Source organism: Crinia signifera, chromosome 9 (assembly GCF_055691185.1).
Source record: "Crinia signifera chromosome 9, ASM5569118v1, whole genome shotgun sequence".
NCBI classification, from domain to species: Eukaryota; Metazoa; Chordata; class Amphibia; order Anura; family Myobatrachidae; genus Crinia; species Crinia signifera.
This window is the reverse complement of record NC_139225.1, coordinates 34,882,568-34,903,858: the sequence shown is the minus strand read 5'-3', so window position 1 is coordinate 34,903,858 and position 21,291 is coordinate 34,882,568. Positions and strand designations below refer to the sequence as shown.

Genomic DNA, 21,291 nt, shown 5'->3' with positions numbered 1-21,291 from the left:
TCCTGTAATTTTTCAAAACCCACCTGCAACATGGCTGTTAGGAGCTGGTTGCTTATCACTCTCCAGTTTATCTCTTTTATGAATAAATGGCAAAAATATCCTCAGTGAAGGACTTGATTTTATAGCACACATTACCCACAAGTCTCTTTTCTGGCTTTTTAATGACAGAAAAACAAGTCACATGTAAAGGAGCACCAAATACAAGCGGGTGCCGGACGGCTCCCCGACAGTCATTACTCCGACGTCGGAATACCGACTGCTCCCTCGTGGGAGTCCATGACCCCCATAGAGGGAGAATAAAATAGGGGGCGAGCACAGCTCGCCACCGTGCCCACCTCGTGGCAAGCGCAGCGAGCCCGCAAGGGGCTTCATTGCGCTCCCCCCACTGTGAAGTCGGGATTCCGACGTCTGAGTAATGACTGTCGGAATCCCAACTGTCGGTGATTTATACCACACCCATACAAGCATCACCCTGAACACATACATAGGAGTGGACATTTCATTGACCAATAATGCTAAACTAAACTAAAAAAAGTTCTCTAACTTTCTATAAATAGGCCTCAGGAGCTATTCAGCTAGTCAGTGGTACTGATCATAAGTGTGTAATTAGTTCCTAGATGTACAGTGTAGACACAATAAGAATGGTTGTGTAATCTCTGACTAGAGTGGTCTGGGACAGCAGGAGAGTTTTGACCAACTGGACGCTTCTTTGGGAGCAAGCTCTGTCCTGAACCAGGTTTGCAGAAGATGGTCCCTGGAAGACTAGGAGCACTGCAGTCAACCTGTATCAGCCATCACTGAGGACAACATTACTATAGTGCGGGCCGTGGTTGAGGTTTATGCCTGGTTGACTTGGAGAAGGAGATCAGCATCTCATTGGGCTTCATCTGCATAACACACCATGAAAAGCTTGAGCAAGATTTCTAAACACTGAGTGACTCACCAAATGATTTAAGAGAACCAGGAAGCTCAGATGACTTGGTGCTGAAACATTCCTGCAAGGTTTGATGGCAGTGGCTGTAAACGGTCTGGTAGATCATCATTGGTGAATTCTGGATATAAAGTTTCGGCCCTGAGACCGAACAGTCGGTTCAATGGACGGCAGTTGTAGGTTCGCCACCACAGAGGTCCAATGTGAGTGCACCATGGCAAAGCAGATAGTGGCTGTTTTTGTGGCCAAGACTGGTCATGTAGCTACCATACCACATGTGCATCAGCACACATTCACTGGGTACTGGCATGATAAGCAATGCCTGCCGCAATTGGTGGCATTCTAGGCACCATCACAATGCCCACAAGTCCAGGAAAGTGGTGGATTTTCTGACCTATGAGCGCTTCCAGTAGCTTGGCCATCCATTGTAAAGTCCAGACCTGGACCCCTGCGAGGACATTGTGTTCCCACAAATCAAGCGCATGATGCTTGGGATTGGTTTGGAGTCCCTGGGAGTTGCAGTGGGAGACCTAAATCCAGCATGCCGAAAGACATACCCGCTTTAAACTGTAGTTTTAGTGTATGCAACTTTGCATAGACTCCTCTGGCAAATACTTTGAAAAAGTGTATTGTTCACTTTGTAAATATACTTTTTGTGCATCTGGAAAGCTATTGCCCACCCCTCGAAAGCTATTGCCACCCCTTGTGTTGGCAACGTAATCAAATAGGATTTCAATAATAAAAAAAATACATGTGCTTGCCCAGCCCCAGAGAGCTCTGGCATTGCAATGATTTAAACTTCTAGAGAGCAATTTGAGGCTGCTTCAATTAAGCTTTGCTACATCTTACTAGTAAAAACACGGTTCTACAATGTGCTTTCACTTGGAGCTGTGACAGTTTTTAGCCCACTAACACTCCACCCCACCCCCAGTCCCTAATCTGCTCCTACCTCCAGTCTTTGGGCGGTATTCAATGAGCCTGATTCGCCATGTTTTTATGGCGAATTTGTGCTGTTTGGCGAATTTCTGACTAAAACGGTGAATCACCCTATTCAATGAGCAGATGGCGAATACATTTGAAGGTTTTTTTCACCATGATTCACCGAGTAGCAATCGCTATCTTTTTATGGTGAAGTGGAATGTGAACTATTAAAATAAAGTGTTTTGTTTTTTACATTTGGTGTAAAAAAATCAGGAATTTTCTTCTGAGGAGGGGCATGCTATTTTTATTCATGTGCTGTAAGCACATGAATATATATTTAATTTTTAAAAAAATATTTTTTTTTTTAATTTTTTTTTTAACACAGCAGCCAGCAGGGGGCGCCGGAGCCGAGCCGCTCATTACATATTCATATATTCACTGCACACGATCGTTAGGATCGTGTGTAGTGAATATACGCTCCCCTGCTGGCACCCCCGGGGGGCAGCCTGTGCTGCCTGGCACCCGGGGAGCCCACCTAACCCCCACAAATGTTCTGGGCTAGGCAGAGAGACTTCCATCTCTCTGCCTGGCACCGTCCTCAGGCTCCCTGCGGCAATCGCCGCAGGAGCTCATATTCGCCAGTCAGGGGCAGCGAGCCCCTGACATGTTGAATACCGGAGCCCGCCGGCTCCGAAACGTGGCGAATGTGCAGCGAATCCTAAAAAGGATTCGCTGCACCTCGCAGGTATTCTTATTGAATACCGCCCTTTGTCTTCACAGCTACCTCTCTCCATATCCAGCAAGTTTGAAACATATCAGTGTCCCTGCAAAAATTGCTTTCACTTTCTGTTATGGCATCTTTTAGCACACAAAGGAGTACTTGACTGGCCTCTAGTGGTCACTGGCGGTACTTCACCTCAGAGGTTTTGGATTAGTTAGCCTTTTATTATGTAGATATTCTGCTGTTTAGAGAAGTTATCTCTATTCTGTGGTGACTTTCTTGATTGTTGTACCTACAGGAAAAGAATAACAGAAATGCATGGATTTGTTTTCAGTGATGCATATATTTAGTTTCAGAAATACCTGTTTTGATCAGCACAGGGTTTCTGCAGCGTATGTAATAGATAAAAGTGTTAAGCAATATATTGACATTGATTCATATTTGATTGGCCAACCCTTGGACTTCAGAACAGCCAACCAGGTCCCATAGAAGAGCGGGAGAGATGATTCATTTCCAGGTTGAGATAAGAGCTCTCTTTGTTGTAGGATTCTTCTTTGAGATCTTATTCGTAACTTTATGCTGCAAATTTTCGATTGGGTTAAGATCAGGGAACTATCCCTGCCAGTTAAGCAACCTGACATTAACCCCTTCATGGTGTTTTTTTTTTAGGAGCACTCCCCACTGGGCGAGTTTTTTTAGGGGGAGCACTCCCTAAAAAAAAACACCACTATCTCTCCCAGGGCCGGGCAGCGTCACTGAGCACTATATCAGCCGCTACCTGGCTCTGCCACAGGCAACTCGGCTGTGTGCGGCGTGACGTTACAAGGTCACGTTGCACACAGCCGTGGGTGGGGGGAGGGGGGGGAGGCACCCGGAGCCGGGCAGTGGCTGAAGGTGAGTTCAGCGATCACAAGAAAGCAGCAATCCCGAGAGTTTGCCCGTCTGGGCACTGAAGCATAGCCCGGAAAATTCTTGGGAGTGCCAGGGAAGGGGTTAATATCTTTTTTCAAATAACAAATAACCAGGGTCTCATTGCAGTGTGAAAGTGCCAAAAGGAAAAACCCAGGCCCAACAACCTGGCATTCTGACCCGGGTTAAAAGAAGGGTTTTACCCAGATTGCTGGGCAGTGTGACTGTATAACCCAGGTCGAGCGACCCGGTCCCGTTTACAGTGTAGGGAGAAGGCAGTGTCCCCTCCCAAGCGCTGCCTCCTCTCCCACCCCCCACCCCCCCCCCCCCCCCCGATGACTTGCTGCCACTTTGCCCCTCGTCCATGTGACATCGGTGGTTCGGCTTATTGCCAGGTTGCTGAGGGGAGCTTTACCTCACAAATGCCAGATCATTCACGGGACGGACCTGTGCCAAAATCCTAGGTGCGACCCGGCATTTGCAATGTGAAAGGTGTATGAGTGACTTGACCCAATTGTTCAATACTTAATGTATGATATGGTAATCCTGAAAGTCAAAATTGACAGGAAGAAAAAGTATACAGCTGGGTACACAACTGAGATGCGGGGATTCCTTCCGACATCAGTGGGGATTGCCAGTACACACAATCACTGTTCCGTCCTTCATAAGCATGCATTAGGATGCTAGCAAAAATGTAATGTTTGATGTGCAACACATCAAACCTGACATTAGCGCTTGCAACCGCAGGAGCGCCCATATCGCCGGGACACAGTCCACTCGATTAGACGGCATATAGCTCAGTGTGTACCCAGCATTAGATACCAATGTATGTGATGGTTCCAGTGGTTAGATCTGATTACATATTTCTTTACCTGAGCTGCCAGGTGGTGGTGTGGATTAAAAGCTTGATCGTGTCTAGGTGTATTGTCAATAGGTGGACCACTATTGGTCGACAGATGAAAAAGATCAACATGTACTACAGTAGGTCAACATTGACAAACAGTCAACAAAAGGAAAAAGCTAGAATTGGAAACTGCTGACACAGGAAAATGTCAACCCGTTTTTGTTGTTTTTTTTTTCACTTTTTTTGTGTATGTCAATATGAACCCCCCAGTTAGTGTCATGTGTTCCCTCGCATGGCTTGCTTTGCTCGGCACACTTTACCTTTCTCACTAGTAGTCGACATGGATCATCAAGTTGGTTAAAAAAAACTCATGCTAAATTCTTGTCGACCGTTGGTATGCTGATCTTATGCTCGTGTCTACCTTTTATCAGTGTCCACCTAGTGCATGTTGACCTTTTTTCATGTGTCAACCTTTTGACCAATAGTGGTCGACTATTGACTGACTGTCAACCTAGGCTCTGTTGACCTGTCATCCGTAACCAGGTGGTGGTTGTTTCCTGTTGCTTAAAATTACTGTACAGGTGTCTAAACATGTTTGATTCAAGAAGTATCGATCTCCTGGACATATATGATCCTGGCTGCTGTTCATGGTGGCATATTTTGGAACGGGGAGTAAAAGGTACTTATAAGCATATCTTGTAAAAAAAAGTCAAAAGAACCTTGCTTATGATGGTTTGATTATTTCCCCACGATATGACACTTAAGGTGCCCATACACGTTACAATTATTGTATACAATATTGTATACAATATCACATCTCATTGCATATCGGTTTTGCGATGAGATGAGATCTAGTACAAAATGTATGTGCTGCACATACTTTTTGTACTAGATCTCATCTCATCTGATTTTCATCACAAAACCGAGATCGGATGAGATGCGATATTGTATACAATAATTGTAACGTGTATGGGCACCTTTACACAGCTCTGTCTCTCCACAATTCCTTCTACATTGAAATAATTAAGTGGAACTAGCAAGAATGATCAGCCATTTTTGTTCAGAAGGTAAAATCATCCGGCATAAACTATTCTTTACTTCTCCAATTTTAAATTTAGTTTAAATATAATTGATTTTGGGCAATGTAACCCACTGAGCAAAATAGCTGTTGCTCCTATTCATTTGAATAGGAAATAAATATTATGTCCATCAGCCGCTGTGTGCGGCGTGACGTTTCAAGGTCACGCCGCATACAGCTGTGGAGGGAGGAAGGGCTGGACAGCTGCTGCAGCTCAGTGCGGTGCTGATCTCAGCACTCAGCTCGGCGGCGCTGCCCGGCGGGAGGGAGCGCAGGCAGTGGCACTCCCGAGAATTTCCCAGGTTTGCCAGCCGGCGCACTGGAGCAAAACACCGAATATTTTCGGGAGTGCCACTGAAGGGGTTAAAGTGCGTTTATACCTACTGGCACTTGGATTGAGTGATGGTATCTCAGATAGGGATTATTGCTGGAATAAGGACACTAATCAGGTGTTAGAAGTGCACAATGATGATATGATGGTTATATAACTGACGGCAGCCTAGGAGAAATGCAGGGTAAACTCAAGTTCTGCAAATGTAGGGGAGTACAGATAATAGTATTAGCTAATACTGTACTAATTACTAATAACCGTATTCACAGTATTAGCTGATTGCAATAAAACCCACTAATAATACATTTTGCATTAGTGGAGTAAATGTATCCTAGGATGAAATCCTCCTACGCGCTGACAATAGTGTACACAAAGTAAAATAATATTTTTGCCCACAATATAAAAACTGCAATTTAATAGAGAAACAATGGGGGTAATTCATACCTGAATGCTGCTGAGCAAATGTGCCATGCGAGTGAACAGGTAGATGTCGCCCCGCTAAAGTGAAATCCCAGCTTACACATTAATGTGCTCGCTGTGTGAATCGATGCGTACGGATAGCGAAGAATTTGCAGCCGAATGAAAATGACCCAAATCCTTTGTTGGATGTTCATCATCGAATGATTTTTCCACTGGCCACCATTCATTGCAAGCTAGGAGTAGCCCAGGGCCTTACTCAGCGGCTCCAATGACAACAGCCATATCCGGCATTGAGCGGACGTGACACACCCTTCGATAAAATCATTGGACACTCCCAGCGGTTTCCTAGGCACGCCTGCATTCTCCAAAGCGATCCCACTTAATGGCCAGTTACCACCCCAGATGCCTACTTTCCTGTCAATCACCTTCGGTCAGTGAAGAAAAAAAGTAGCAGGATTTCTTCACTAGCCAGTGTCGCACATGCGTACTACTGGCCGCACACATTCGCAGTGTATCGAAAATCGGCCCAGGAGGACCCTTCAGGAAGGTAAGCCAGAGGGGGGGTCGGCGAGGCGGCGGGTTTGCGTCAGCGGGCGGCGAAAAGAAGCCCATAGGCTTCTATAGGGTATCGCCACCCAAATTCGCACAGCAGCGATTGGGCAAATCCAAAGCTATTGTATGGATTTAAATAAAGGGAGACATCCTAAAACATTCCTAAAGGTCAGGGCAGGCATGATTCCTTATCTGTTATCATGTCTTGATAAAAGAAGTCTTGAAACGCGTTGAAGAAGGGAGTCTTGTTTGGAGGTGCACATATGGAGAAGGTCTTGAGAGAAGGTAGGATCTAACATTTGTTACCATCTTATGTTTAATGCTTACCGGTTTAACACCTATGGTCCAGACCTACAGAACTCCATGGGGGAAATTTTAATAGGGTGAGAGAATCAGAAAGTGAGAGATTTCAAATCGGCAATCAAACTGGTTTTGCAGTGTAAATTAAGTGCAAATGATACTATTAAATTTGACCCTATAAGCTTTTTATTATTTTAAAAAAAATATTTTATTTGCTGTATGTCCTAAAAAAATAATAATAATATTTTTATACATATATGCAGTGGAATATACTTAAGAGGGAGTTTTGTCATCACTTCATATCGGGAAGGAGTTAAATAGATACCATTTGAGGAATGTTAACGTCAATTCCGTCATGAGTACGGGTACCCACCTGCTTCCTGTTTAAAGACATCTTTACATGTGTCAAGCATTTCCCTACTTATATGTTAGTTGGGCGCCCAATTAGCATACGTATGGTTACTTAGGGAAATCGCATCGCATGGGCCATTTGAAGGGGCATGCGATGTGATTTTTCCTATGTAATTTATTCACTGCTCTCTTAGCCCCGGGGGGATCGCATTGCATCGCACCTCCCGCAAAATCGCATGCGATGCGATTTTATAGTGTGTACAATGCCATGACATTAGGTATACAATAATAGCATTGTTTGACATACAATGAGGTTTTAGGCACCCCCCCCCCCCCCACTATCCACGCCACCCTGAACCGTGGTGAGTGCAGTGAGCCCTGCGAGGGGCGGCGGAACGCGTCCTCTGACCTTTTCATACCCCCACTATCCACGTTGGCGTGGAGTTGATTTTATATAGTGTGGTGAGCCACCGAGCCCAAAGCGTTCCGCCGCCGCTCACCATGCTTCAGGTGGCGTGGATAGTGGGGGGTGCCTAAAACCTCATTGTATGTCATACAATGCTTTTATTGTATACCTAATGTTATGGCATTGGATAAATTACATAGGAAAATCGCATCGCATAGCCCTTAAAATGGCCCACGTGATGCGATGCAATTTCCCTGCGCAGAATAGCCCACTAAGCAAATAGCTTAGTGGGCGCCCAACTAACATATATGTACCAGCATTTCATTCATGTGTAAGTAAGGTATGCGCCCTTGCATTTACATTTTGATGTTTGATGCCGATTGACCCTGCATGTAAATTGACCCTGCATGTTTGATGCCGATTGACCCTGAATTACCAATTGCTTCTATATTTCGTTGCATGTTCCCCCTTGATGACCGTGACCAAAACAATCACGGGAGGTAGAGGTGAAGTTACAAACATGGAAAGTCACATGATTAGATAAGTATTGTCCAAATTCCAACCTTACTCAGAACCATTTTATCAAAACCCTACCCCCTTGTTGACAAAGTAACCATTTTCACCTGCAAGGATGCCAATCCCTCATTGTCTTTCATATTCCCAGAGCCCATAGAATTCATACCGAATAGGAATGTACAGCCTAGCAGTCAACAAAGCAGGTAAGTGAATGATTCACCGTAGACCAGGGGTAGCCAACTCCTGTCCTCGAGAGCTACCAACAGTTCAAGTTTTCCTGCTCACCTCTCTGGTACACAAGTGCACTCATTACTGACTAACATTTGAAAAGATCCACAGGTGGAGCTAATTACTTTACTTGTGAGTCTGTGAGGAGACATGGAAAACGTCAACAGTTGGTAGTTTTCGAGGACTGGCGTTAACTACCCCTGTCGTAGACACTAGTGTATCAGTTGCTAAGTAACAGGAAGTAGAGAGGTGAAAGTAGGTGATGGTGGTGTGTTGCTGTCATGTAACAAATATATATATTTTTTTTAAAGAAAGGCCATGCATTTCTAGGGCTCTCAATTAGGATGAGTGGACATGGTTGATTGCTTAATCAAAGCCTCTTGGGTTGCAAAGGGAAACTGCTGCTCTGATTTGATGCTTATTTTATAATCCAGAAGAAGCAATCTGCCCCTCCAAATCCTAAGAGGCCTTCCAGCAGCCCAATGTTTTCTTCTTCCTGAAACTTATATGACGAACCAAAAAGGTCAAAGCTGGAATTCAGACTGCCCACTCAGGCCTTAGCAATCACAGTCCATGGATTGCTATCACAGTTCGTTTTCTAGAAACAGCAGACCGGTAGCAACAAGAGGGAATTTGAGGATTAACACAAGATACTACAGGCTGTCATTACGTGATTGGAAAGGAAAACATAAACTGTAGATAGCCGCAGCAGCAAGTGCGGTTGAAGATGAAACCTGAAAGTGTGATTACAGAAGGGTATAGTGGTAATATGATTTCTGTCCAGACGCAGCTTCATTACCAGTGACTGGTCAGCCACATGAACAAATGGGGAAATTACTTTGAAACAGAAAAAGGAGACACATGTGAAAATAAAAAATGTACAGTACTAGCATTTTGGACTTGGCGTCCCAGGTAGGGAAGCCAATCCCGGGGCATTTTTTCAATCCCGGAATTCGGGATTGAAAAATGCCCAATCCCGGGATCCTCGGGATCCCGGGATTGGCTTCCCTACTATTAAAAACCCACCTCGGCCGCCCCGCATATTTACTTACAGATGCGTGGTGCGGCCGGGTGGGTGGGCGAGATGGGGTGATGGAGCCCGGGCTGGTCCGCTGGTGGCCCGGTGTGGTGGCAGGTCCGCTGCTGGGCAGGCGGGCTGGTCCGGGGACAGGACGGCTGGGCGAGCTGATCCGGGGACAGCCCGGGCTGGTCCGCTGGTGGCTCGGTGTGCCGGCAGGTCCGCTGCTGGGCGGGCGGGCGGGCTGGTCCAAGGACAGGACGGCTGGGCGGGCTGATCCGGGGACAGGATGGAGGCAGACAGCCTGTGCGGCCTGAGCAGCGTGACCTCTGACGTCGTCACGCTGCGCAGAGCCGCACTGCCCGGGACGGGAGAAGCCGGGCAGCTGCTGAGCACCCGCTCAGACGCTGCCCGGCATTAGACTGCGCATGCGCAGTCTAATCCCGAAATCCCGGGATTGGAAACTCCAATCCCGGGATTGAAATCCCGGTGTTTTGGGGGCCAAATCCCGGGATCCCGCGGATCCCGATGCCGGGATTGGCCACCCTAGTCCCAGGGGTATTATGGGTAAGCAGGCGCATATGCTGCACGTACGGTAGCTGAAGACTTATGCCGGGTACACACCATGACGACAAGGGATGTAGATTGTGTGGTGATGGGGCCCTTATCTATCCTGGTGTGGACCGATACCGATCTGATGCGCGGTCCTGCGGGTCGGTCGTTATTCAGATCCTACCTGCAGCAGGTAGGATCTGGAAACGACCATACTCCTGGGTGTGGGTCGCCATCGGATCGGACACGCTCACGGTGCCCCCCGCGTCATCGTGAGCGGGTCGGAAGAAACACTGACGACCCACGTGCATCGTGAGCGGTCGTCCTGGTGTGTACCCCACATAAGACGCACCTCACACCCTTCCCTTTTAATAGGATCAACCTCGTTGTCTCTTATGGGGCCTACACATTTAGTGATTTTGGCGTATTTTCTAAGCGATCTAACTAGATTGCTTAGAAATGAAGCTCACATCGCCGTGTGTGTAGGGCCCATAGCGATGCATGCAGTATAGATCTAGTCATTGCCTGTGTTCTCTCTATTGAGAACACTGGCAGTGACAGATTGTTCAGCACACATCGCTGGATCTAGAATCGCTCATATCGCTGACAAAATACATTACTCTGGTGTTTGGGTCATTGGGTTGACCCATATTAAGTCGACATGCATTGGGTCCACTATAGAAGGTCTACATGGCTTAGGTCAACACATAAAATAGGTCGACATGGCTAAGGTCAACAGGGTTGGAAGGTTGACACAAGCATTAGGTTGACAATCAAAAGGTCGTCATGGGTTTTCCATGTTTTTTTTGACCCGAATGTCAGCATGGGCACCGTCAAAAACCATGTTGACATGTGCTGTGCTCGCCATACTTTGGGCACAGTGCCACTATTCTATTCTCCCTCTAGTGGATGGTAGGGCATGAAATACCGCCTGCTGGCACATGTCTGCTTAATAATAAAAGCGAAACCTGTTGACCTTTAGTCGTCGACCTAATGCATGTCGACCTTTACTGTGTCGACCTAACGACCGTATACCTTTCTAACTGTCCATTAAGGTGCGCCCACACGGTTCGAATCCCTTTTCAATTCAACTTCTCTTGGATATGGACTATTCGACGTGCTCTGAAGTTTTTTCTACTCTTTCGATTTCCACTATTTTCTATTCAATTTTCCATTCGATGTGAATTAGATTTGCTATTAGATCAACACTGGCTTCAGGCGGGAGATGGACATCGATTTGAATGCTGCAGAGAACACATTAGATTTGCAACACTATTAGATTTTCACTATATAGTCTGCCAAGACTATTTTTCTATTCGATTTACACTACACTGGAGCACACATTGGATCGAATCTGCATCGGCTGTAGAAAAACCATTCGATGACCATTCAAATTTATCGAAGCAAAATCGAATAGAAAAATAGTATATATCTCACCGTGCGCCGGCTCTATCACTCTCATATCTTGTCTCTTTCTGTCCTCCTGTGTGTTCTGCTTTGTCTCCCCTGTTTCTTTCCTATCTTGCTCTGCCTGTCTTCCCTCATTCCTCTCAGGTATGGGTCATAGTTAACTTCACATTAGGTCGACATGGCTAAGGTCAACACAATCACTTGGTCGACAATGGGTAGGTCAACAGTCAAAAAGTTAACATGAGTTTTTCACTTTTTTTGCCCTGGATTTCGACAGAAGTCATCATGGAAACAGCGTATCAGCGCACTGCGTCCTCTCACATAGCTCTCTGCGCTCGCCATGCTTCGGGTACGGTGACATTGCTACACTCGGAACACTATTATGCTCTCCCTCCACGCCCTAGTGAATGGTAGGTTATAAAATTCCACCTGTTTTGGAAAAAAATATATGAAAAACTCATGTCAACCTCTGAACTTTCGACATTTCCATTGTTGTCCTAATCCTTTCGTTGACTTCCGACCCTGTTGACCTCAGCCATGTCGACCAAATGTACGTCGACCTAGGGACCATATCCCTTTCTACCCTATCTCCCTCCTATTTTATTATCTCATTTGTTCATTCTCTCTCTCTCTCTTTGGAGTGTATTCAACCCCTTCCACCGAAGTTGCAGCCGTCAGTATTTAATCCCGCCTGCTACAGATTCAGAATTAGCGCCTGGGATTGAATACTCCCTATATCTAGTAAGCCATGAAGGAGGAAATTGTTTCCAATGTTTGTATTTTCTGTACATTCTCCTCTGTCTTCCTCCCCCTATATCTCTGTACATATCCATATCCTCTCAATAACCACCATCTCCCATGGCGTACCATTGTAGCCCATTCCCCCTTATCTTTTTCACTTCAGACCATGTTTTTTCAGCCTCTCCAATACTCCATGTTTATCTCCCTCCTTTGTTCATTTTGTCTATCCCCCCTTAGTCCCCTCTTCCTCTACTTTTGTTGAAATATTGTCTTGCTTCCAGGCAGTTGTTACATTGTTGTATTCTAGGACCAGCACCTGGAGTTTATGCACTTCGGCCAGTCAGCCATGAAGGACTTTGTTTGAAGAGTCTCTTTATGGGTTCAAATGTTGTGTGCTGATGACTGATAGCAGTAGGAAGAGTGTTAGGACTCCGGTGTCCGATGCTTGTGGAAATATTATTATAGAGGTCGAGTTAAAGCTTTTTTACAAATAATAATAAAAAAAAAGTAAAACAGCATTATTTAATGTTTATTATAAGTTGGCTTTTAGGATCCCACTTCTACCAGCATTCTCTCTCTTTTCACTTCTCCCATTCCTCTTTCCCAGCATCTCCCTCACCCCATCATTTATTCTCCCCCCTACATCTCTCTCACTCCCTCTCATTCCTACAGTATTTCCCCCATCTTTCTCTTACACCAATCTCTCTCTGCCCCCCGCGCCTTTCACTTTCATCCAAAACGTTACACTCATGCATGTTGGGATGTGTAGTTCAACAACAGCTGGAGTGTCAAGGTTAGCCATCAAGGTTCTAGGTGATCTAACTAGATCGCTGAGAAAATGCCCCTACATCAATCTGTGTGTAGGGGCCGAAGCGATAGTGATGCGCGTCGCTATCGCCCGAAGATTAATATCCAGCATGTTGGATAAATCTATTCAGATTGCCGGTCAGGGCCAGCGTTCTCACCAGAGAACACTGTCCCTGACAGATCGCTCGGCACACAGCGCTCGCACAACACTGTGTGCTGAGCGATCTGGCATCGCTCAGATCACTGGAAAAATCTCCCCATGTGTAGGCCCCTTTACTTTGTTACATTTTTCTTTTTCCCTTTTATAGGACATATGCTATCTTTTTTTTTTTTTTTTAAACCTGAAATTACTACCGACAGATCTATCATAATAATCTAACTTTTGCACATAAAAGTTTTACTAGCGTTTGTCCGTGTGTAAAAGCTCGGTGGAATTTAGCTTTCAACAATAGAAGTTTTAATAGATTATATTTTTATCAATGAACAAATTGCAGAACAGTGAACAGAATATACATGTAAATCAAATCAATATTTGGTGTGACTACCTTTTGCCTTCAAACAGCATCAATTCTTCTAGGTAGACTTGCACAGAGTTTTTGAAGGAACTTGGCAGGGAGGTCATTCCAAACATCTTGGAGAACTAACCATATATCCTCTGTGGATAAAGGCTTGCTCTAATCCTTCTGTCTCTTCATTTAATCCCAGACAGAATCGATTATGTTGAAATCACTACCAGGACTCATTGTTCTTCTTTACGCTGAAGATATTTCTTAATGGCATTAGCTGTATGTTTGGGGTTGTTCTCCTGCTGCAGATCAAATTTGGAGCTAGTCAAGATGCTTTCCGGATGGTATTGCTTGATGGATTGGGACTTGCCTTTATTTCTCAGCATTGAGGACACCATTAATCCTGGCCAGATTTTAAACTTCACTTGCTGAAATACAACCCCAAACTTGCAAGGAACCATTACGTATTACTGTACCGCTCTCCATCCCTTTGGAAAACAAACCGCTGTTTATTGCAGCCAAATATGTCAAATTCTTACTCATTAGTCTAGAGCACCTGCTGCCATTTTTCTGCAGCACGTTTTTTTTGTGTTTTCGTGCATAGTTCAGTCTCTAGGCCTGTTTTCATATTGAAGGTATGTTTTTTTTTTTTTTTTTTTGAAGGTATGATTGTTCCATAAAGACCACTTCTGGACTTACATGTCCGAACAGTAGACGGGTGTACCTGGGTCCCATTGGTTTTTTGATGGTTCTTAGCTGATAGAATTGCTGGCTATCTTCCAGTTCTGAAGGGAAGTAAGCATGATTTGTATTTTATCTGATGTACTACGTTTCCTTGGCCGACTATTGCATCTACAGTCCTCAACGTTGCCCATTTCATTGTGTTTCTTCAAAAGATCTTGGACAGCACATCTGGAAACCCCAGTCTGCTTTGAAATCATAGCCTGTGAGAGACCTTGCTGATGCAGTATTGTTGCTGTGCTCAGTCTTGCCATGGTGTATGACGTGTGAAAATAAACTTCTGTTCATTCACTTTGCATTTTGTTTATTGATAAAAGATAAACACTTCTGTTTTTGGGGGGGTTTGTGACAGTATGTCACACAGGAGTGCTGATATTTTTAATGTTTTAAACAGGAGGACCTTTTTCTAATCTGGGTTTAAGTTGCTGCCCCCTATATTCAGAGGTTTTTGTGATCCTCTGGTGGAAACTTTTTGGGGGTAGAAATCAGTGAATATCACCAACTTCTGTTTATAGGAGGCGCAGCTACACCCAGAGCAATAAGCACAATTTTGGTATATTCAAAACATAATATATTTATTTTCCATATATAGCATAAAAAAACAATTTATCGAAGTGCACTTCTAACATAATAAAATAGACATACAAGACAGACTACATATAACATAAAATCAATATAGAACCATTATGAGGCTGTATTTGATATATAATGAGGCTTTGGTAATTAAGGCTTTTTCAATTTATATGAGGCAATGGATAATAGTTACCAGTCCCGCATTAAGAGAGTAAATCTCTTCTGTGGCCATATAGATGTAATTTTGAGGATGTTCCTTCCTGGTGTGCTTTAAGCAGTCTCTCTGTATGGGGTATAAGTGCCCCCTTTGCTTGTTTCCAACTGGACTCCACACTCCCAGGCTCAGATGTTACTCAGGTCCACATTACAATCACAGTCTCTGTTCGCCCAATATGCAATGGGTTGTAGTCATCAGCGGTAGTTGGCAACTCAATAGAGGCTTACATACGCGTTTCTCCGCCTCTGGTATGTCGGCGGCTTCCTCAGATCTGTTCTTCTGTTTTTGAATGCACTCTTAAGGTCCATACATACTGGGCGATTTTGCCCAGCGTGTATGGTGAGCGATGATTGGGAAAAATCGCTGGTCTGAAAATCTTTTCACTCATTTTAGCGACCCCTGGGGGTTGGATGACTTCCCATGGTAGGCAGGATGCTACGGAAAGCAGTCAACCCCGTCGCTCATCTGCTGGTAATGCCAGCAGATGAGCGGCCGGGCCAGCGATGATGCGGGAGCACGCATCTCCGCTCATCAGCTTAAAAGACAAAACTGAGATGCTTTCAGCTCAAAGTCTCCCAGTGTGTATGGGCTTTTGGCTTTTTTTTTACAAGCCTGCCTATTACTCCAAGGGAGGGCAGTTATTTCTGAACAGTAGAGGGGGGGGGGGGTTTATGCTGCATAGGGGGCACGATGTGGGTCACTATAAGAGGCAGTAAAGGCAGAGTAGTACTCGCAATTGTGTCCTCATGGCCACACCCATGCTGAAAAATGGCGATATTAGAGGCAATGAACAGCAGGGGCGTGGCATTGATAATGCAATTCAGCATTCGATCCCCTCAAACTGCCCACTTGTATAAGTCGCCGAGGGAGGGTTGCTGGAGACTTGTCCAAGCTTCCGGTCTGGGTGGGAGGGGCATCCAATTTTTGAGAGCCTTCCAGCCATTCCAAGAGGGTAGACATGTCACAGATTAAATTTTTTTTTTTTTTTTAAGTTTGAGCAACGTATTTGTCTGTATGGCTTGTCCACTTTTTATTTATGGCAAACTCTCTGCAGCCAAAACACTGGTGGTAGATTAGCAGTAATAAAGAGAAGACTACGTCATTGCTTATAGGGGCCCTATCGCTCATTTTGCCAGTGGTTTATTTGCTGTACACATGATTCTGATAATCTAACAGATATAGAACAAAGCATAAACAGTTTGCCATATTGTGAAAATACAGTACTCCGACCGTAGGCACGGCATCCAAGATCCAATGTGCGTATATTCAGAGATAACTGTATCAGTAGTAATTGCTCACACAGACCTAGCACGGCATGCCAGCGGTATAAATTGTCACCCTTATCCATATGTTACCCAAGGATCAGGAAAGATGCTATATGCAGGCTCTCACATATTCCCTGTCAATGTCACCATCTGTTTGGAGATCTGTGGCATGCTGCCTTTCCCGATAAGAATACTGTTCTGAACTGGCTGCGGATTGTTTCCCCCTTTCCCCCCCACTGCTTCACCCCTCCCCTCCATCTTTAGCTCCCTGCCAGCTTGCTCGCCCTGTTCATCTGATTGCTATCGCTGGCTCTCAATGCAGGATTAAACACGCTAACAGGAATGTTAACATAGGGCCAGGGACACTATTAAAATTTAGTTAAGAGTGGATAATCAAGGTGACGCTGCTTGGGATTGCTCTTTTTTTGTCACACAATCGCTTTTCTTTTTTTGTTCTGTTGTTACTGACCCAAGTGACTCTTGGGTGTAAGTGCTCTGCGGCGCACACTTCTGTAACCATAAGTGCCTTGCAGCACACTTGTCTATGATCTTAGTGATTCCCCTGCACTGCTTAACCCCTACGTGCATATCATCTGGCTTGCTTTAACCATGGCACTTTAATTCACACTGGTATTTTGTCGTCCTCTTCCATGAAATAAAATCTCATTCATGATCTATTAGTGTCCTTGAAACGCAAGTGTTTCGGGACTCCCTTTGACGTGTCTTCTTAAATTGTCTTTGCCTTTATTATTTATTGTCTTCATTTCTGCTTAATTAGAGTAGGTGTCCTCTTCAAGCATGCCGAACAGGGGGCCCAGCGTTTTACCCAGTGTCTCATTGGAACAGGCATCAATGTAAGGGTTTTAAGTGAGTGACTTAAGCCCAGCTCACTGTGGGAGTCCTTATCACTTTATGAGACCCTCAGCACATTCCAGACTTCTGTGTCCTTTCCATCCAGTGTTTGCATTGTCATAGAAAAAGAAGTGACTTACATAGAGAACGGCGGGGGAAAACGCAGTCGCCTTGCGGCCCTTATTCCGGGCCCAGGTCGGTCTCTTCATGTACAAGGATAAAGGTAATGAGACTGATGATGTAACGCACCTGTGTTTTCTATGCAGTCATCCCTAGGCTGAAGTCCTGCTTTCCTTTCTGACCTTCAGAGGTAAATTTACTAAGATGGCAGTTTTATTGAAGATGGGATGTTACCCATAGCAACCATTCCGATTCTAACTATTCTCTTCAAGAAGGTGCTAAATAAATAAAAAGTAAAATCTGATTGGTTGCTACGAATTCCCATATGTTTCCTTTGTGTTGCATACAGGAGATGCAAGGGGGTTTGTGTCTGTATTTGTTGTGTAAATCCAAGGGACCTATTTACCAAAGGTGTGAGATAAAGGACTTTATTCTAATTGATTCGGTCCTCTGCGCATTTGCACGGAGGACCGATGGTGTGCGTCTCCGCAAGCGCAGGTGTGCAGACACAGGGTGTGTTCAGCCACAGCGAACATTCTGTTCGCCGGGTGCACACACCCTACCCAGTGGGTGGGGAGTGCTGGGCAGCCTCATTAGCATATGGTAACGTCCATCGTTTCATGGGCGTTCCATGAGAATGCTGGCCGTTCTCATACTAATGAGGCCTTGACGGGGGTGCGGGTGGCCGACAGCGGACATCACCGGATGTCAGCTGCCCGCCATGTCTTCGCACTGGGTGCCCGCAGTTTAGAGACACCATATAGGTGTCTCTGAATTGCGAGCACTGGAGAAATCATTCGCCTGCGAATAGATGATTATGTAAATCATCCATTCCCAGGCATGAGTGACTCACATGACTTGTGAGTCAATCAGAATAAGGTCCAAAGTGTGTGTGAGAGAGAGATAAGGTACGAACCAATCAGATGCCATTTTACAGGCTTTGTTTAAAAAATTATAGAATGGTTGGTTCTTTATCTCTCCCGACTTTATCTTTTTCTACAAGCTTCAATAAATATCCCCCCAAATCCTAACGCAGTTAGTACTGATGTGCCGGAGAAACTGCCGCCATGCGGAACCTCATAGGGGGGGGGGACAACAATCTGGTATTCCAACTGTCGGAACATCTCTGTCCGTTTTTGTCTGACCTGATAGTAACTCGACAGTCGGAAAAGTCTGTGGATTGGCTAAAACAGCAGCAGATTGTGGAAAAACGGCCGTGAATTTGACAACCCATATCCACATCAAAACAGATCCATCGGACACTTTTCAATGCTGTCGTTAATAGCAGATTGAATAACCCCCTTAGCCACAAACATCTCTCGTTTCCCTAGAAGGGTTCAGAAAAAAAAGTGTATGTGTGTGTATATATATATATATAGATAGATAGATAGATAGATAGATAGATAGATATAGCAACACTTCAAACTATTGTTATTTTCTTTTATTATGGGCACAAATTCTGCATCTGCACATTTTTCTTAATTTCAGCAGAGTCTAACTTCTCCTTTATAAACGGTTAGGACATTGCAGTAAATAAGTGGGTCAATGTTCCCGTCTCCAGTTTGCTTCAATTAAAGGTATTCACGGAGTTGTGCACTTCCTTTGTATTTGTGCCTCTCTTTATCTCAAAGTCTCTTCTTCCCATCTGTGGCCAGCCTCATTTCCCCCTAGGGTGGCTACAGCTCTGCTTTCCCTGCATGCCAGGTATATCCGCGGTCTGGCTATAAAAAGTATCTATTGTTAGAGTCTAGCTAGACTGTATCATGTTGTACTAGCCTTCCACAAGGGTCGTCTGTATCCCTGGCTCTTTGTTATTATGTTATCGCTCAGGATTCCGAGCTCTGGTCCTCATCCCATAGAGACCTCTGATAAGCTGTATGTTCAGCATTCCTCTGGGAGGGGACAAATTTGTTTGGAGTTGTTTCTATGTAATGCTGTGTGCACTGACCTCCCTCCTGCCTGTGTGACTGCTGACTGGGGACCTGATCCCTGCTAGCTTCCTGGTCCACTAATAACACATCCATTGTATCCTTGCAACCTGTGTTGCTGATAAGCAGCTAATTGCGCCCTGCCATCCGTATTAACCTCGGTGCCACCGCCGTGTGAATCCTCTGAATGGAAGGGGACTTTACATGCGTTTTACGTAAATGTTTTTGAGATGTCGCTGCCATTGAGCGCATCGCTATCTATGCCCGGTTGCTATGCTCTGTGTCCAGTTATTTACCATGTCTCGGTGTCCCGCTGAGGCAGAGAATAGACTACAGCCTCCAGCACAGAGCTTTCTCTTGTCTAAGCTAAGGGGGTAAAGGGTAGCAAGGCCTGCACTGCCATTGCCCTTGATACATCTATATTATGGATGAAGCCACGGTATAGAATTCCGCTGCGCACAGTGGGGAGTTTAGATGTGGGGGGAGGAGGCTAGCGCTGCCAGCTATGTACCTGCTCTGTATATAAATGGAGTAGTTGACGGAGCAGGGGATTGGCAAAACAAAGCAGAAAGGGCACGCCAAGGTCACGAGAACATGCAAAGAACAGAATATGTAATGAGTCTTTTTTTTTCATGGCACATAGGAACGTTGCTCAAAAAAGTTGTAGTCTTTTGGCACAGGCTGCACACACACACAGACACACACATCATTGAAAACATCCTTTTGCTCGCTTGGTTCGACTGTGAACTTATTCCTTATTTGTGGCTTATTTAGGAATTTAAAGGGCGTTTCTCCCATTGTGATTCCATGATGGGATCCTGAGTTAGAGTATATGGTCGTACACCTGAAATGCATTCACTGCTGGATGGAGGGGGGTGAGGAAGCTGCTAGTGATGATGTGAGGGCCAAGTTATTACTAGGTGGCCGCTGGCACGTCAGAGGTTAATCATACATGTATTCCTACAGACTGAAGAGCACAGGTCTGTAGGCAGCTGTGACACGAGTGTTGGCTCTCTCTCTATGCCAGGTATTACTCTCTCCTTCCCACTTTCTCTTCTCTCCCATACCTCAGCCTTTGCCAGCTCCCCTCCTTAGCCCTACTCCTCCTTGTTGGCACATACTGCCTCTCGGGTATTTAGGTGTTGCTGCTGTCTCCTATCAGGCAGATAATCCTTGTCTCCTCATTCTGATTGTTCTTGTGTTCTTGCCTGCGATTAAAGATCAGGTAGTTTGCTCCAGTTCTCTTCCTTCCCTTTAATTTTTCTCCCCTCCCTCATACCTCTGGCTGTGTTGTAGTCCCTCCCTATATGCTCAATCTTATTCGTTGTCCCCCCCCCCCCCTCATATTTTTCCCTCCTCTCTCTTTCTTTCTCTCCCTCTTTCCTTCTCCCTCCTCCCCGCTCCACTGTTTCTCTCCCCCCTTTCCTTCTCACTTCAACAGAATGGAAAGTGGAGCTGTCAGGTTCTGTCATCCTGGAGCCTCCCTCCCACAGTCACACTTTGCTCTGCAAACATAGCTGCACAGAGTGGCACTGTACTGTGCACGGAACTTGCCTACTTTCCATGTCCGATTCTGGGTCTAGTTTCCAAGAACTGCACCGAAAGCAGGATACCCGCTTGGAAAACTTGGACCTTTACAGCCTGAAGACTGTCAGCACTGTCTCGTGTAATTATCTATCCTCTGACATCCTCACCTAACTGGTCTCCAACTTATCAGCAAACAAAGCCTTCATTTCTCCCTAGCCTGTATACACACACCTGTGTACACCTGTGGCTCCCTGGCTGTCAAAGGGGTTAATTTGACAGTTCGCATGCTGCCTCCAGTGATCACATATGCTTCCCGTAATGCATGTTTCGAAATGGCACAAAGTCGTATCAGCTGATTGGGGATACCTGCCTCCTTCTCTTCCACTTTCTTGTCCTGATTTGTGAGACCGCATCCGAGGTATGTGCTGCTTACATCCTTTTCTATTGACTGATATTATTAACAGCATTAGTTTGGCAATTGTTCAGCATTAGTCTAAGTATTGTGCGCATTGTATTTCTCTTGCAT

At 45.2% G+C, this 21,291-nt stretch overlaps 1 protein-coding gene across 2 annotated transcripts in view; it reads left to right on the top strand.

Moving 5' to 3' along the window:
* The first annotated feature begins 7,981 nt into the window (after nucleotides 1-7,981).
* LOC146035383 (semaphorin-3F-like) overlaps nucleotides 7,982-21,291 on the top strand; it is a 103,713-nt gene continuing 90,403 nt past the window's right edge. The window contains exon 1 of one of the 2 annotated variants that reach the window (XM_083158794.1): nucleotides 7,982-8,483. Coding sequence is in view for 1 of the 2 variants with exons in the window: in XM_083158793.1 (XP_083014919.1) it covers nucleotides 21,088-21,183 (96 nt within the window). In the remaining variant the exon portion in view is untranslated. Of the gene's footprint in view, nucleotides 8,484-19,938; nucleotides 21,184-21,291 lie in introns of those variants that run through there. The other variant, XM_083158793.1, reaches the window with a different exon arrangement.